Source organism: Pollachius pollachius, assembly GCF_949987615.1.
Source record: "Pollachius pollachius genome assembly, chromosome: 6".
Lineage (NCBI taxonomy): Eukaryota > Metazoa > Chordata > Actinopteri > Gadiformes > Gadidae > Pollachius > Pollachius pollachius.
The window spans coordinates 24,195,510-24,207,876 of NC_136939.1; the positions used below are offsets into that span (position 1 = coordinate 24,195,510).

Below are 12,367 nucleotides of genomic sequence, written 5' to 3' on the forward strand. Positions count from 1 at the left end.
GATGTTGTTATCCCTAAAAAACTTGACCAGCAACTGCTCAAGCTTGACAGCATTAACCTTAAATACCTCCAAAGAGCCTAGGTGTTCCACTTCAACAGTGTTCCTGTCTGGGTTGAAGTAGCTTACCTGGGTGGTAAGCCCTTTCTTATCACCGTTGGCAGTACTCTCATCGAGGTTGATGGAAAATGGATACTTCCGTGTATGGGTGAAGATCCTCTCAGAAAAAGTAAACCCCAATCCATGCACCATTTTATAGGCTGCTGATGTGCGTGACAGCTTCAGCTGACTCAGAGCTACTTTGTCTTTTGCCAGCTCTTGGGCCAGGTTCACCATCACTGGTGTAAAGGAAAACTGAAGGGAATGCTCGGCCAAGGTAGAGAGAACCATTGCCCCAGGCAAAGAAAGCATTATTAGATTTTCATCAGTACAACTTTTGCTAATACCTTGCCCTGCCATTTATTATAACCCTGTGACCGTGGCTTTGGCTAGTATTCATAAATTGCCATTGCTACTGTAGAGCTGTTAGTGCTAGCCCAGTGTGTTTTCAATACATTTAATCTAAACTAACTCTAAACTGACTCACACCATGTACAATTTGTCCTGGTAATGTAGCCTACTGTTATGGCATGAGCCTACTATGAAAAAAGTGAAATAATAGTTATCTTCTTTTTTTTTACATAGTAAACTACAAGCCTATTTAATATATACACACCTCTGCATTTGCAACACGCTGGAATATAGGTACAGGCACCCTAACGCGATCCCTCATTGCTTCAGGCCCATTGGAAGCACTTTGTGTTGGGCTTGGACCAGGATGAGGTGGAACACGGGCTGTTGTTAATATAGTGCACACTTGTTGCCGGTGCACCTCTGTTTGGCAGTGTGTCATGAGAGCATGGGAGCCCTTTTTGCCATAATTTATTTCCTTAGCGAAAAGGCTGCACTTGGAATAGTCCGCTTTGTCGATTTTTTTAAAAAAATATAGTGACAACGGGAAGCTGTACTGCTGTCCCTTCACCTCCGTTTTCACCTCCAGCTTTAGCCAAGCCCAGCTCCACCTGCACTTAAGCCCTGATTCAAGCTGTGCTACATACAATGCTTCATCCTCTTTAAGCTCTCTCATTCTGAAAAGATAATCATCAGAATATTTATCGTTTGGGTCAGGGCTAATTTTTTATCATAAACGTTTGTTAAGGCTAAACCCAACTGCATCCGTCCAGGTTTAATGATCCGTAAGAGTTGGTGTTTCCATTACTGCTAGCTACTCATCAAACCACACACGGATGTGTATTTTTTCATTACGTGTTCGTTTTCATCCCTCTCATATCTGACCACAATCACATAGCCGCCAGTAATATCAGATAACAATACGGATGCTGTGGAGATTAGCCTTCACAAACGTATTATTTTCGCATTAACTGGGTGACGTAGAACTGGTCTAAAAAAAAAAACGTTTAAAAACGGCGAACTTCGCCGAAAGGTGACTTGTTTGCAGGTACGGGTTAGGTGTGGTGCAGGGATTACAGATACCGCAGCAGGGATCGCACTTCGGGACGTGCGATGGCTGGCAGGGCAAACTTCTGACACGTCCCCAGCTTTTGGGCAGCTCTAGGCAACCATGTAGGACAGCGTCCTTCCTCGTAATAAGCACATGGAGAGCCTCTTTCCCCCGTCGCTTTCACTGACGTCCAGACTCAGTCCGCAACGAAACGCTCAAAACCGCCGCACTACTCTCAGCGACCGAGTTGACGTCAAACCATACTAGACTTAACTTATACTCACTAATAAACGAATAAAACAAAACAAAAAAAAACTGCTTGCAACCGCCTTACTTCTCATTGCACACCGCCGGGGTCCTTCACTATCTCCCGCTCCCCCTTCGCGCTCGTTCTCACTCCCGCCTCTTTCCTTTTCCAGGTCCGTCATGCGTCTTAAAGGCGCACTATTTGTACCCGTTACACTTGTGAAATGTTCTCATATACACAGCTGAAAAATGTCCTCTCAAACCAAGGGCGTAGGTTTGGTCTGAGCTTTGGTGGGGACACTAGTCTATGGGACGCAGTCTATTCATAATATTGTAATGACCACGGAAGAGACAGTGAATGAAGTATTGATTAGACAGCGATTCATTAGATACCACCGCTAATAAACAGTTGGAACACACAAGACCGGTCACCACAGCAACGCCGCTAACTACAACAAACCCTGCAAAGCCAAATCCCCATGAGAGTTCCCCCCGCTACGGCCATTCGGAGGCTCACACAGCTTTTGGCCGTGATATATGTAATATTGTATAATCTTATATACTATTATACTGTATGTAGAGCTCTGGGAGTCGCAAACGGCAACAATCACTTTCTCCTCCATGCTGTGGTTCACCCCGGACTACACTGCAGGTAACGGTTGGCCGGTTGAACGCTGATTGGCTGTTACGTTACGTCACTCAGTGGCCACGCTGTTGAACGCTGATCGGCTGTCATCACGCGAATGTCGCGGCAAAGTTCAAATCTTTTAACTCGAGCGAAATTGTCGCGCTGCAAATCCTCATGAACGCGCTCGCCCGTGCAGGGCGAAAGTGTCGCGCTACAAATCAAATCTTGTCGCAGGTTTTCTCTAGCGAAAAAATTGCCCGATTTGTGTCTCTAGGTTGACTTTGTATGGAATCATGTCGCCCCTTCGCGTTTGGTGTGAACGCAGCTTAAATCCTCGTGTACGCGCTAGGCTGTTGTTCAGCAGACATCAGTGTAGCGCCTGTGTCTATAGCACATCTATTCTTTGTCTGAATTGCGTGCTTTCTTTTTTCAACCACCTTCTAATTCAAATGAAACGCCTTCCGTTTTCACTGAAACGACTTCCGTTTTTCACTGAAATGCCTTCCGTTTCACTGAAATCCTCACACACATATGAGAGAAACACTTTCACATACATGTCTGAGGTTTTCAGTATAGTATGTGAATGGTTTCATATGTGTGTGTGAGAGGACATTTTTCAGCTGTGTATGTGAGAACATTTTACTAGTATGTGTGAAAGCATTTCAGTAGTCCGTATAAAAGGTTTCACAAGTTCTTACGAGAGCTTTTCAGTTGTTTGAGTGAAGGTGTTTCAGTTGTGTATGTAAAAGCTTTCACTTGTGTGTGTGCATGTGTGTGTGAGGTTTTCAGTAAAGTATATGAATGGTTTCATGTGTGTGTGAGAGGACATTTCAGCTGTGTATATGAGAACATTTTACTAGTATGTGTGAAAGCATTTCAGTAGTCCATGTAAAAGGTTTCACTAGTTTTATGCAAGTTTTTCAGTTGTGTATGTGAGCGTATCATTTTTCAGTTGATTGTGTGAGAGTGTTTCAGTTGTGTATGTAAAGGCTTTTCACTTGTATGTGTGCAAGGTTTTCAATATAGTATGTGAATGAGTTTGGTTTAATATGTGTATGCACATGCTAATTCTGAATAATGTCCCATACAGCCCTTTATACTAAGACACACACACACAAACACTAAGAAAGACACACACACACACACACACACACACACACACTAAGACAAGCACGCTAAGACGCACAAACACAAACAGTAAAACGCAAACAAAAAGTAAGACACATACACACACAATTAGACGCACACACAGACAAAGACGTACACTCTCACACTAACATGCACAGTAAAACACAAGCACACACACAATAAGACACACACCAGGTAAGAAACACACAGACACACAAACAGTGAGACGCACACACAGTAAGACACAAACACACAGTAAGACGCACATACACTAAGACACATACACGCAGTAAGACACATACACACAGTAAGACACACACACTAAGAAACACACACAAACACACCCAGTAAGACAGACAAACACAGAAAAGATGCGCACACACACACACACACACACACAGGATGGCATTTGACAGCACCTTCTTCTTACTTACTAATGTAGTGTGAATGCGTGTCTTTTTTTACTGTCTGTGTGTGTGTGTGTGTGTCCTACTGTGTGTGTGTGTTTCTTACTGTGTGTGTGTGGGTGGGTGTGTGTGTGTGTCTTACAGTGTGTGTGTGTGTGTGTGTCTTACTGTGTGTGTGTGTGTTTCTTACTGTGTGTGTGTGGGTGTGTGTTTGTGTGGGTGTGTGTGTGTGTGTGTCTTACGGTGTGTGTGTTGGTGTGTTTGTGTGTCTTACTGTGTGTTTGTGTGTGTGTCTTACTGTGTATGTGTGTGTGTGTTTGTGTGGGTGGGTGTGTGTGTGTGTGTCTTACTGTGTGTGTGTGTGTGTCTTACTGTGTGTCTTACTGTGTGTGTGTGTGTGTGTAGGGCGGTGGCCTCTCTCAACACTCCTCTGTTTCCCCTTGACCCCACCTCGGACCCCCTGATGAAGATCAAAGCCGTCCCGATCTTCGACTATCAGATCTACTTCCAGAAGCTGGTGAGGACACACACGCACACACACTAGGACACACACATAGGCACACACTAGCACTCACACACATACGCACGCACGCACGCACGCACACACACACACACACACACACAGTAAGACGCACACTCATAGCGAACACACACACATAGTAAGACACTCACACACTCACGCACACACACACACACACACACACGGTAAGACACAAACACACAGTATGATGCACACACAGTAAGACTCACACTCACGCACTTAGACACACTAGGACACACACTCACACACTAAGAGACACAAACACAGAAACACACTAAGACACACACGCTTTAAGACACAGTGAGACACACACACACACTAAGACACACATGTTGTTTTTTCAATGGGATATGTCTTCCATCAGCAATCTCTCTCTCTCTCTCTCTCTCTCTCTCTCTCTCTCTCTCTCTCTCTCTCTCTCTCTCTCTCTCTCTCTCTCTCTCTCTCTCTCTCTCAGGGGGTCGCGGAGGCCGAGCTAGGGAAGGACCTGGAGAGAACGTTCAACATCTTCTTCCTCGACATCAGGCCTGTGAGGACACACACACTCTGTCACACACAGAAACACACACACTTCCTAAAAAAGACACACAAACACACACACACAAAACACACTTTCCACACATTACTCTCCCCATACACAACCATGCCCCGTGTGTGTGTGTGTGTGTAATGTGTGTGTCTCTCTCTCTACAGGACATCCCACACATCAGCACAGCAGGGGTCTGTGCCAGAGGTAAGACACTCCGCCCACATCAGGGCCATGGTGAATGAATGAATGAACATCCATGAGGAATGAATGAGTATATGTCCATGGTGAATGAATGAATGAACATCCATGGGGAATGAATGAGTATATGTCCATGGTGAATGAATGAATGAACATCCATGGGGAATGAATGAGTATATGTCCATGGTGAATGAATGAATGAACATCCATGGGGAATGAATGAGTATATGTCAATGGTGAATAAATTAATGAACGTCCATGGTGAATAAATTAATGAAAGTCCATGGTGAATGACTGAATTTCCAGGTGTGCCGCACCAAACAAAACACAAAAGATCTTTTTGATCTTTTACACATTTTAAACATTTCTTCAACATTTTAAACACCTTTGTGTTTTTTTTTTGTGTGTGTGTTTGTGTGTGTCCATGTTTGTTTGTTTTTGTGTGTCCATGTTTATGTGTGTGTGTGTCTGTGTGTGTGTGTGTGCTACAGGTGGTCTGTTTGTGGGGTTACCAGAAGAGATTCCAAGGAGTAACTTGGTCACGGAGTCTGACCTGCAGTTCTACATAGAGCAGTTCAAGGCCTCAGGATTCAGGTGCACACACACACACACACACACACACGCACACGCACACAAACACACGGACATGAACACACAAACACACACACGCACGCACATAAACAAACACTTACATGTATCTTTCAAATACACACACACGCAAGCACATAAACGCATACACACATGCATAAAAACACACTTACATGTACATACTCAAATACGCACACACAAGTGCACACGTATACATACACATTTATACAACCACGCATACAAGTACACACTTGCATGCATACAAACAGCTGTATACTCAAATACAGACACACACACAAACACACTCTCACACTCACACACACACATACAAACACACACACACGCATACCATCACACATTTGCATGCATACACAAACATATACACTCAACTACACACACACACACCCACACATGTACGCGCACAAACTGACATGTACACACTCAAATACATACACACAAGCACACCCATATGCACACAAACACACACTCTTACACACACGCATACAAACACACACCTATACACTCAAATACACACACGCACACAAACACACTCTCACACAAACACACATGCACACACAAGCACACATGCATATAAACATACACTTACATGTTTACACTCAAATACACACACACACACATACCATCATACATTTGCATGCATACACACACACAAACACACTCTTAACACATGCATACAAAAACACACTTGAATGCATACAAGCTGTATACTGAAATACAAACACACACAAACACACTCTCAAACACACACACATACAAACACACACACTCACATACGCATATCATCACACATTTGTATGCATACACACACACAAACACACTCTTAACACACGCATACAAACACACACTTACATACACACATACAATCAACTTCACACATACCCACACATATTTGCACGCACTCACTCACGCACAAAAACACACTCACACATATACGGACACACATTTGCAAACACACAGAGACACACACACACACACACACATGCACACACATACAAACACACACACATTTTCTTCCGTGAGCCATCACTCATAAACACACTCACTTCTCAACACACACTTTGACTCACACCTCACACCTCTCTGTTCCAGGGGGCCTTTGAACTGGTACCGTAACATTGAGAGGAACTGGAGGTGGATGTGTTCCCGTCCCCAGGGAAAGGTTTGTTTGACGCACTTACCTCACTTTTAAAACAAATCCATCATACAGCTTTGCGCTCTCTGGACTTTCTATCCACCTCAGTCCGCAGAACTCGTACTGGGTTTGGGAAGAGGGCCTTCATGTACTCTGCTCCCTCTGCCTGCAACAGTCTTCCATTAAGCAATATCACACTCGAGGGAGTGCGGTTGTGATTCGGTCGTTGGTACGAGGCTGTAGGCCGAGTGCCGAAGATAATCACAGCCGTGCTGATATTCAGTACAACAGCACGACCTCAAGTGTGATATTGCTTTTATACAACAGTTTTACAAGCACCATTTATTAGTTAACAGTAATAAGCAACAACTATGATTTTCTGTTTATTTAATGATTTATTTGGCTCCGCCAACACAGATAGATCCGAAACTGGACTGGGACTGATCTGTTGCCAAGCAACACATAAACACACTAGCAATCTAAGCTACATAAAGACTGTTAATAACATTAGCGGTTATTAACAACCTGTAAAGCGGAGTGATACATGTATTTTTATTCTTTAAACTTTATTGACGTTTTGATTGTTGTATTTTGCTTCTATTTGAATTCTGTGATTTGTATCTCCTGGACTTTTGTGATCAGGGCATTGCTGTAAAAGAGTACTTTGAGCTCAGTCCTTTTTTCCCCTGATTAAACAAATCTATACACACTCTGATGACTTGCACTGAATGCAGTCAGCCAGGGTTGCATAGTCCGGACAGTAGCACAGGCTTCCACCATCAGTCATGGTGGAATGGTATTTGATATACTTAAAGGTTGTATCAGCGATTCTATGCCGAAACATAAATGATCACATTCATCTGATCTTTCCTAGCTATCACCAGTCATCTAACATCGCTGATACAACCTTTAATAATCGTCATGTGGGAAAAGGCTTACCGACATTAATAAGCAGAGCCAAATAAGGAGGTAGCATATTTCCTCATGTTTGGAAACTTTGCCTTTGTGAGTAAAGGGCTGATGAACCTTTATGGTTTTGCGTCGAGTTTTAGTGAGCGGACCAATCACAGCCCTTGCTGCTGCGTCGCCTCGACGGAAGGTAACAATTTATGGGAGGCGCACGCCAAGCCCTTGCGGTGGAGGCAAAGGAGTGTCCGCAAGGCGTAAATGTGGGAACATAATCAGCCCTTAAGTTCCAAATTTATCCAGAATCTCAATATCAGCTTGTACTGTCAACGTCTCACCCTCCACTGCAGACTGGTTCATGGGAACCAGTGCTGCAATTTTGGATGCGAGTCAATCAACCTCATCTTCCTCTACATTATACATATAGAACATTTATATATTACTTTTTTTTTTGGAATGTCGGGTGATTGACTGGCACTACCTTTGCAATCTACGTATTGGGCACCACTGGATCAAACTAAATATATGTGTGTGTGTGTGTGTGTATGTGTGTGTGTGTGTGTGACTGTGTGTGTGTGGGTTTGTGTGTGTGTCTGTGTCCATGTGTGTGTGTGTGTGTGTCCGTATTTGTGTGTATTCCAGCTCATGATGCCAGCCCTGATGGTGACTGCTGGGAAAGACATTGTCCTGCTGCCCATCCTTTCCAAGGGAATGGAGGAACAGGTACACACACACACACACACACACACACACACACACACACACACACACACACCAGGGCTCCAGACTGACTTTTTTCACTGGGAGCATTGTGGCCTCTAACTGAAAATTTTAGGGGCACCACCAGAAATTTTAGGGGCACGCACAATGAATCAATAAGGCAATGTGATTTGCTCTTTTTTTTTTTTCAATGTATTACTGATACAAATTTTGATAATAGATGCAGAAATTACAATGTGTGGTTTCAAATTCAGTGTCACATTTTATTGTGATTCTCATCTATGCCAACTGATTCCATGTGTACGCGCATGCGTTCGACGAGCACTGAAGCGACGGACTTTCACGGGGGCGCCCCGGCTTGTCGTGCCGCAGGACCCTGCGCTTCCTCTCTGCCCGCTCGACCTCCATTGAGAACGCAGCAGGCGCGACAAACGCCTCGCGTGTGAAAAGCCCTTTATGGGACACGAAGTCCTGACCGGGTTCGGGTCACCCGCGGGTACCCGGCGGGTGACCCGCACACTTTGGATGAAACGGGTGAAAAATAATGTACTGCGTCGGACGCAGGGTGTGGGTCGGTTCGGACGCCTGAACAGCACGGGTTGGACGCGGGTTTTGCGATTGCGAGCGAGACTTCTCCGGTGCGAGAGATGTTATTCAGGAGCAGAGGAGTAAACTACAACCGTCCACAGTGGAAGATGTGCTTTTTCTGCACAGCGATCTAAAGCACCACGCCAAACACCAGATTCCAACTAATGTGTCTAATTTTCCTTCGGGTGCGGGTCGGGCGTCGATAACAATTTATAGCAGGTCGGGTCGGTGCGGAATGTAATCCGCGCTACTGTTGGAACACGGGTTGGATGCGGTTTTAAGTATTGCGGGTATGGAGGGGTGCAGGTTTGCAAAATAAGACCCGTGCAGGACTCTGGCACTGGCACACTAGTGATGGGTCGTTTGCGACCGAATCAGTTTGAATGAACAAATCTTTAACGCAAACAAACTGAACTGATTCTTCTCTCTCGTTCGTCTCATTTGTTCTCAGACTCGACTCCTCCCAGACCTGCTAGTCGCTGACTCGCTGATCGTTTACTGACTGTGAGTGGTGAAGAGGGAAGAGACTTAGTGAGCGAGCCTACGATAATACGATTCAATATCAGTGAAATGGTAAATGCATGCTCTCTTTGTACTTTCTGTGTCATGCCAGATTAATCAAATATTTGATTGTCTCGTCAATCTGTCTCATTCTTTCATGGTTCGTTCTCCACCCGGGAACCCCACCATCATTGCTAAATCAAATATATTAACTTGCTGATATGTTAAACATCCAATAATCAACTACACCCCCCCCCCCTCACCCATCCCGCTGCGTTTGGTTAAAGTTGTAATATTGATTGATGACCGACTTCCACGATCGTTTGAGAATGAGAACGAGGGAAGAGCTGAGTCTGACTGACTCAGCTGAGAACCGCGCATTCCATGATTCGATTCAGCGCTACCGGAAACACAACTTAACGAACAAACGAACGAACGAACGATTCTGAACGACTCTTCTTGGTGAACTGACTGACGCGAACTGAATCAAGGAAAATAATCATTGAATCCATCACTATGGCACACTAGCCGCAGGTCCGAAGAACGAGTCGATAGTTTGCTCACAGAGACGTTTACGCGTGCTCGATACTTAAACTCTAGGGCCCTCCCCCTCCACACATTAGCCATGGACAGTGGCCGTTCCCTATCCTTCTCATTGGCCTGCTACAGATTCCGGATTCGTTGACGCGGCCCTTCCCCGTTTAACGTGTAATAAATAATAAAATAAAAAAGGGAAAATTTACTGGTCGCACATGTGATGTAAAATTCAGTCGCACACACTCACATTTTGGTCGACCATTTGGTCGCAGTTTGGAGCCCTGCACACACACACACACACAGAGACACACACACAAAGACACGGAGACACACTGAGACACACACACGGAGACACACACACACAAACACAGAGATGCACACACACGCACACCGAGATACACACATGGAGACACACACACACGGACAAACACAGACACACACACACATACACGCTTCGCAAATGGAACTTGAGAGAGATGCGATTGTCTCGTGCCCACTAAAAAAAGAAAGAACAGTAAAGAGAGAGAGAGAGATCTAGTTGGTCTGACGAATAAACAGCCGGTAATGGTGTTATAATGATGGGAAGAGTAAATGACTAGATTACTCAATACTGAAAAAAGTAACGCTGTTATTGCCATCACTGGAAATTTCCATAAATTACTTAACTCCACTCAGCTCCAGCAGATATTGAACAGATTTATTCACTCTCTGGTCTTCAGATCCCCAACCTGACCAGATATCACATCGAGGACTGCGGACATTGGACTCAAATGGAGAAGTACGACGTTTTGTGAGAGTCTAATGCTAAATAGTACTTTGCATTGTGTAGCGTCTTATCCTAGCTATCTCTGCTGTATACGGGGAAGGGGTTAACCTAGTGATTGTTAGTGCTTGGCACTTGGTTCTATGAACATACTTACTGTACCGACAGCGATATATTGTTGTTTCACCTTCTTCCGACAATAAACTTATTGTAAGTCACTTTGGATAAAACCTTATTGTAAACGTAAATGAGTCGCGTTTCGGTGATGACGCAGTCATGATTCGCTCCTCAACTGTGTGTGTGTGTGTGTGTGTGCGTGTCTGTATATGTCCATGTTTGTGTGCGTGTGTGTGTACATCCATGTTTGTGCGTGCATGTGTGCGTGTGTGTGTGTCGTCTCTCAGGCCGGCTGAGGTAAACCGAATCCTGATCTCCTGGCTCCAGGAGACCCACAGGAAACTGTCCGTTACCATGGCGCCCAAACTGTGATGAGGGCCCTCGTACCCATGGCGACAAAACCCTGACGACAGCTCTCTCCATAACCGTGGAAACTGTGACGACCGATCGAGTGAAAGAGGCTTAACAATAGTCATAATAATATCTTATTATGTAGATTATTTCAGCCAAATATTAACCAACATTTTCATAACCACCATTCTGAATTAGTTACATTTATGTCTGCTTGTTAAGGAAAATAATCACAAAATGGCAGACTAGAAGCTGCTTTGGATACTAAAAAGTAGCCTGTATACCTTTAATTTTGGGTGTGATAAATATGTATTTTTAATTGGTAATAAAGCATGGGTAATAGAGTGGTGAAGTCACACCTCTTCCGGTAGAGCCCATGGGACCTATGAGATCGAAAAATATGAATGGGTTTTCAATGGAGAGAAAGTAATTATTTTCTGGTCCCAGTCTTTATATGCCCCGGATTACGCATATGTTGTTTGTAGCTCAGATAAGATACTCAAATTCTTTTTTTGCCACGTTCATGATGAAACAACTTAGTTAGTGTTGATTGTTTGATGCTATATCCAAATAATATCTTCAACTTTTATTGTGAACTAACGTTTCAGTGCGTTTCAAAATTATTGAAGAATTTCAATTTATTTTGCGAACTTTTTTATCGGACGTCATGAAAATGAAGGGTAACACTGTAGTTTTTTTATTGGTCGTCATGAAAATAAACATAAGGGGTTACACTGTTGTCTTTCGTAACCCTATCCCTAACCCTAAACACGACCGATAAAAAACAAGGGCTGGGGTTTTTTATCAGCCGTCATCAAATAAAACGCAAGGGGAAACACTGTCTTATTCAACAGTCTTTGTCGTTTTTTATCAAATAAAACATATGGCGTAACACTGTCATTTTTAATCGGTCATCATGAAAATAAACTAAGGGTAACACTATTATTTTTATCGGTCATCTTGAAAAA

General features: G+C 43.9%; 1 protein-coding gene across 2 annotated transcripts in view; it reads left to right on the forward strand.

Moving 5' to 3' along the window:
* ephx2 (epoxide hydrolase 2, cytoplasmic) overlaps positions 1 to 12,337 on the forward strand; it is a 28,811-nt gene extending 16,474 nt beyond the window's left edge. Inside the window, exons 12-19 of one of the 2 annotated variants that reach the window (XR_013811933.1) lie at positions 4,313 to 4,424; positions 4,906 to 4,977; positions 5,142 to 5,181; positions 5,667 to 5,769; positions 6,874 to 6,943; positions 8,465 to 8,545; positions 9,582 to 9,703; positions 10,888 to 10,936. Coding sequence is in view for 1 of the 2 variants with exons in the window: in XM_079738721.1 (XP_079594847.1) it covers positions 4,313 to 4,424; positions 4,906 to 4,977; positions 5,142 to 5,181; positions 5,667 to 5,769; positions 6,874 to 6,943; positions 8,465 to 8,545; positions 10,888 to 10,946; positions 11,336 to 11,420 (622 nt within the window). In the remaining variant the exon portion in view is untranslated. Of the gene's footprint in view, positions 1 to 4,312; positions 4,425 to 4,905; positions 4,978 to 5,141; positions 5,182 to 5,666; positions 5,770 to 6,873; positions 6,944 to 8,464; positions 8,546 to 9,581; positions 9,704 to 10,887; positions 10,947 to 11,335 lie in introns of those variants that run through there. The other variant, XM_079738721.1, reaches the window with a different exon arrangement.
* Positions 12,338 to 12,367: the final 30 nt, after the last annotated feature.